General features: G+C 29.7%; 1 protein-coding gene across 1 annotated transcript; it reads left to right on the forward strand.

Moving 5' to 3' along the window:
• Positions 1-1849: 1849 nt before the first annotated feature.
• Positions 1850-5788, forward strand: LOC127074137 (NAC domain-containing protein 7). The gene is made up of 4 exons (XM_051015431.1): positions 1850-2495; positions 2969-3152; positions 3233-3504; positions 4812-5788. The coding sequence occupies exons 2-4, from the start codon at positions 2993-2995 to the stop codon at positions 5481-5483; spliced, it is 1104 nt and encodes a 367-aa protein (XP_050871388.1). The 5' UTR covers positions 1850-2495; positions 2969-2992; the 3' UTR covers positions 5484-5788.
• The last annotated feature ends 635 nt before the right edge of the window (positions 5789-6423 follow it).

Here is a 6423-nt window from a genome sequence, read left to right on the forward strand (position 1 = left end):
AAAATTAAGGAAGAAAAGTGAGATTTAGGAATTTTTTAAAGTCTTTTAAATAAAAAATTCATGTTTAAATGAAGAGCTCGTGTTTAAATGAAGAGGTCATGACTTTGTTGATAAAAAAACTTGTTAAACTTTATAGGCCAATTTATATGATAAAAAACTAATAACAATAATAAACACTAACTTCTTCAAAAATAATAACATTATTCAAATAGCTACAACAACAACAAAATAACAACTGTAATAATAACATTGATGTATGTTATCGAGAAAGAGAAAAACAATGAATTATATACTATTTTAGGGAGTGTAAGGTATTGTTAAACATTTTAAAAAATCATTCTAGATCATAAAAATGAATCTATGAAAAGTAATATGTCAAATTCAAACCTAACATTTTATAGAATTCCTTTTACTTCCTCTAGATTTTCATAAATATCGATCATGTTTGAAACAAGGATCGCATCCGAAAGTGCTATTATGGATAGGAAAAAAATTATTTTCACACCTTTTTAGATGAATAAATTCGGACTAAACCAAGCATGTTCCCGGACGAGATTGATTTTCAACATAGACCATAATCATATCTTGCAAGCCTAACATAGTGATTGTGAAGTATACACACAGGTATGGATGGCAAAACGGGCCCGACCCGTTGGACATGTCCGTTTTGCCCACACTTTAATGCGGGACGAGCTAAGGATTTATGCTCGCAAGCTCTAATATGACCTCCCTGCCCGCCCTATTTTCTTTTCTTTGGGAATGAACATTAATATAATTTTTGTATTTTTAGACTTAAAATGTGCAATCCCCGTGAATCTGCCGCACCAACATCTTTAGCGCGGGGCGGGTCAAGGTTTTAGGCCCGCACCCTAAAATATGCCTGCCTCACTCGTCCTATTTTTTTTGCAAGCTTTTGCAGGGCAAACTTAAACGGGGCGGACATGTTCATTTGCCACCCCTACACACAAGGTAGACACATGGATGACAAATGGGCACGCAGTCTCTGTTTAGGTCTAACCTATCAAATCCACCAAAAATGGGATGGAACGGAAAAAGTAGATAAGGTAGAACACAAACCTTGACTTGACCTATCAAAAAAGAGTGGATTTAACTAACGGGCAGGCCATGCGGTCCGAAACATCCCTAAAGCCTAAAAGGAGAAAAACAATTAATGTTGCCCTGTTTAACGCTACACTCACCCAAAAATAAAATAGAAAAGACAATGTTTAGGAGGCGAGCCGAAAACTTGTCTCAACTTATCAAAATTAACAAACTAAACATGTGCACTTGACTGATTTTGTCACCCCTAAATAAACATCCGCATTTCCCAACTTAAAATTTGAAGGAAAAAAAATGACATAAGAAGAACGCATTCTATAACACTATTTTCCTTTAAAAATATATGTAAGAATATAAGTACATATCTAATTTTCTTATATCCATTAAGCACTTCATTTTTTAATCTTTCTCTTCCATTACATAACCAAAATATTTTATAATCCATCACACCACTTTTTATTTCTCTCTCAAGATGCATAGTGGGTTCATAGATCTTTAAATAAAATTATTATTTCTAAAATAGTAAGAAATTTCAAAAATAAATATGATCATTTTGGAAATGGTGTATTGTGGCATTCCTCAATATAAGAAAAAGAATAAAAAAGAAGAAAATAATGACCTAGAGAATTAAAGGGATGATTATATCATGGTTCAACTCATGGCAGGAGAGCTGACATTATAACCATTAAGGGTGACAATTGATTGCCTATCATTATCATAATTCATTCTTGTTCATTCCCATATTTCTCTTTTCACATTCTTTTACTTTTATCTTTCATAGAACCTCCCACTTCTTTCTCAAGGTTTCATATCTTTTCTTATATTCTCTCTTTCTTTGGCCCCAAACCTATCATTCTTTCTCCATCTCCATCAGTTGCTGGTGAGTGGAGTTAGAAGTTGACATCTCTCTCTCTCCCTCTCCCTCTCTCTCCCTCTCTCTCCATCATTCTCAAGCTGTTTTAGCGCCACCATTTTATGATCTAAGCTTTTCCTGAAATCTAGCTCCAACTTAACAACAACAACAGATAAGGAGAGAGAGAAGCTAGGATGATTTATTAGGGCTTATTTTTATCTTTTCATAGTTCCATTTCTTCTACTCTTAGAAACTACTCTCCTTTTCCTTCATCACTTTCCTCTCTTTCTCTTTAGTACTACTCCTCGGGATCTGATCTCTCTCTCTTTCTCTCTCTCGATAGAGAACAAAAGTAGCTTGAACAAAAGAGAGATTTCAGTTCAATTCCCGAGGATACAACATTTTCACTTTCCACTTTTCATTTTCTTGTCTCTTTTGTCTCCTTCTGTCTTCCTTTTACTTCTGTTTTTTTTGTCTCTTTCTGTTGGATTTGACCAAGCTTTCTTCAAACTACAAACAATCGTGGATCAAACACAAAGTGCTACAAACCAAGGTTTTCATCAGATCCACACTTATATTCAAGGTTGTTCCCTTTTTTTATAGCTACTTAAAATATTTTCTGTATATGCTTGAATCAAGGTTGATCTATATATTATATAGAGTTTCTCATCTTTACTGTTTATATTATCATATCATATAATTCAACAACCTTAAAGACAACTAAAAGACAAATATATGAACCTTAAAGTCAACAGGAAATTAAATTAAATGTCACTTCTCAGGTTTGCACAAAATCTTTGACACGACTTTGATCTATGTTCGGTTGGTGTTATTTTTTTTCTTCTTGATCTCGATCAACATCATGTTTAAACCTGTCTTTTTTCTTTAAGGTTGTCATTACAGTACTGTTTTTAGAATTGATGATTTTTTTTTTCTTTCTAAATCATTTGAACAAGTAGCTTCTAAGTCATGTTTGTCTTTCCATATTTAATATACTTTTTGTTATTTTTAAACGTGATTTACTAGAAGTGCTTTATCAACCTCTTTTGTGAACAGTTTTAGATTCTTCTGAGGTGGAACATGAACACATTTTCACATGTACCTCCCGGCTTTCGTTTTCATCCAACCGATGAAGAACTTGTTGATTACTATCTCAGGAAGAAGGTTTCGTCTAAAAAGATCGATCTAGATGTCATCAAAGACGTCGATCTTTATAAAATTGAACCATGGGATCTTCAAGGTATCATTAGACAATTTTGTTTATGATAATTAAACATGTCATGTATATAACACATTAAAATTTGATGATGTTGTGAACAGAATTATGCAAAATAGGAAGTGATGAACAAAATGATTGGTATTTCTTTAGTCATAAAGATAAGAAGTATCCGACCGGAACTCGAACCAATAGAGCAACAAAAGCAGGATTCTGGAAAGCCACAGGAAGAGATAAGGCAATATATTCAAAACAGTTTCTAGTTGGAATGAGAAAGACTCTTGTGTTTTACAAGGGACGTGCCCCAAATGGACAGAAATCTGATTGGATCATGCATGAGTATCGTCTTGAAACTAATCAAAATGGAACTTCTCAGGTATTCCATTTTTTATTTATTTGTATATTAAGTGGTTATAATCATTAGAAACACACAACAGTAAAGTTCAAACCATGATAATAACTTCATATAGTAATATCGGTTTTTGATAGTTGAGCTCAAAAGTAGTATAGGGAAAATTACAACCAGCTATTGGTTGTTAACTCTGATGTGTAATGTATACATTTTCCAAATGACCAATAAAATTATATCAGTTTGGACGATATGAATCCATACTAAAATTTTCAACTACATTAAGAGTGAGTCTAATATGAATCCTAATTATTTTTAGTCAACTAAATTAAAGAGACCTGTAATATGAATTCTTACTATTTTAAATAAAATTTTAAAAATATATTACATATGTTCTCCATTATTTTTACTATAAAGTTCTATTCTTACTAAAAAAACAATGATTTACAATTAGACTATTTTTTAAAGATTTATATTGAATGACCATTAAATTAATTAAATAAAGAACAATCTTTTTGTTTTCAATTAGATTAACTTGGATAAACTATTATCAAAATTAAGAAACCTGTTTTTAAAGGTATTAAGTTTTTTTGAATCTTATATAAAATTTCAAAAATTAGTTTAAAGATGAATCCATATCATTTTCAATAAAAAATAAATTTTATAATATAAAAAATACAAAGTAATTACAAATATATTTTTTTTAATTTATTAAAAATTGAGAAATCAACTTATGGACAGAATACGGATTAGATAACTCCTACGTAAAATAAAGTAGAACCAAAAAATTTATTTTTGACACAATTTTTTTATATTTTAAATAATGATATAAAACCTATACATGCAAACAAAACTATAAATAATTTCAAAATAAATTTTAATTTGTATATAATAAGTCAATATAAAACTTATTTACACTTTATATAATATCTCAACATATAAATAATGTTAAAAAAATCTCAACATATAATCATTTATTGAGATATGCATAAAATAATAGAAAAACAAAGTTATATCATTATGATTAAATAAAAATATAAAAATTGATTCCAAAAACAATAAAAATATAAAAAGATATAAATAAATTCCCATTAATTATTTTATTTCAATTCTATCCATAAATTAGTACTATTTGTTTTGTTCTCAAATTTAATAAACTCAAAATGTATTTATAGTAATAAGTAATATCCAATTATTAATAATTATAAACAACTCTTGTATTTAGGTAAGAGCACTAGGGGATTTAAAATAAATTACAATTTATAAAATCTTATTTTCTCTGTTTTAAAAAATTATAATATTTCTGAATAATTGATAACTAGTACTGCATGCAGGAAGAAGGTTGGGTTGTTTGCAGGGTATTCAAGAAGAGAATGACAACAGTACAGAAAATGAGTGAGTATGATCAATCACCATGTAACTGGTACGATGATCAAGTTTCCTTCATGCCTGATCTTGAATCTCCAACTAGAACCAATTCTCACCCAAATTACACTTCTTCATACCAATCATGCAAACCAGAACTTGAGTTAATGCAATACAACATAATACCAAACCATCAATACCATGATCTTCCACATCTTCAAAGCCCTAAAATCACTCCATCAGTTATTATCCCTTATAACCATGCTCATGCAAACAATAACAATATTGCACTCACTCAACAACAACAACAGATGCAGTATTTGCAGTACCATCAACAAAATCTTCACTCCATCTACGGCGGAAACAGCAGCACTGGGAATGTTAATGATGAACAAGTCACTGATTGGAGAGTTCTTGACAAGTTTGTTGCTTCTCAGCTTAGTCAAGAAGATAATAATAATAATAGTAATAATAATCAAGATCATGTTTCTAATAAACAAAATAGTTCTTTCTCAAATGCAGCTATACTTCAAGTTGCGGAACAGATTACTCTTCTTGCTAGTGATTCCAAAAAGAATGAAGCTTCTGAGGAACATGCTTCAACTTCTACCTCAAGTTGCCACATGGAACTCTGGAAGTGATCAAGTGTTACTACATTACATTACATTTATATATATATAGTTTTACTTGATGATGATGATGCATAATAATAATAATAATATATAGTATTTGAAGAAGAAGAAGAAGAAAACATGAGTTGATGTACATAACAAACTCACATGTTTTATATATATCCTTAGTGTTGTTCATATATATGAACCTCTGGAGTGGAGTCTGGAGTATATAGACCAAATGCATTCTTATTATAATACTAGGCAATCGATGATATATTGCCCTAAATTTGTCTACATATATATAATAATAAATTAGTACTTCAGTGTCAACATATAGGATTTCTTTATTGAATTTGCTTTTAATCTTTTTAAGTTTTCCAATAGCCAATTACTTGAATATGTGAGGCTATTGTCTTCAAGTATTTTACAACTTATAACTACTGCTTTTATACTGTGTTTATTGCATTTGCTTTAAAAATTTTAGAATTATTTGTTGGATTCCATGACCGACTTGCATAAAATTAGATGATTTGGTTAAATAACTCGATCTCGATAACAAAGTTATATAATATGAATTCAAGTTGAAAAGACCGAGTCTCTAAATTGCTTTCTTAAAAAAACAATCACACTTAAAAAAAGTAATTTTTCTAGTAAATTTTATTTTTCCTGTAAACACTTATAAATGTTTAAAGGATTAGATTTCTTTTTTCTCCTATTTTCAAAATTTTCAGATTTAAAATTTATTTTTTATTTTAGTTTTATTAATTTTTTTAAACAAAAAATAATAATTATAAAATAACTTGATTTAATTTTTAAGAAGTAAAATAAGAAAGCAAACATTAAACCTATTGGAGAAAGGAAATGGGAACTTACCAGGGTTCTCCTTATTGGAGAGAAGTTTTTCTCCTTGAATCTCCTCCTAATAAGGAGAATGATTGGTTTATCACTTTTTGTCTTAAAAAGGTTG

This window comes from Lathyrus oleraceus, chromosome 4 (genome assembly GCF_024323335.1).
Source record: "Lathyrus oleraceus cultivar Zhongwan6 chromosome 4, CAAS_Psat_ZW6_1.0, whole genome shotgun sequence".
Taxonomy (NCBI): domain Eukaryota; kingdom Viridiplantae; phylum Streptophyta; class Magnoliopsida; order Fabales; family Fabaceae; genus Lathyrus; species Lathyrus oleraceus.

Coding starts and splice junctions, on each gene's coding strand:
- LOC127074137 (XM_051015431.1), top strand. CDS start 2,993: ATGAACACATTTTCACATGTACCTCCCGGCTTTCGTTTTCATCCAACC. Junction 3,153..3,232: donor TGAACCATGGGATCTTCAAG/GTATCATTAGAC, acceptor TGTTGTGAACAG/AATTATGCAAAATAGGAAGT. Junction 3,505..4,811: donor ATCAAAATGGAACTTCTCAG/GTATTCCATTTT, acceptor TACTGCATGCAG/GAAGAAGGTTGGGTTGTTTG.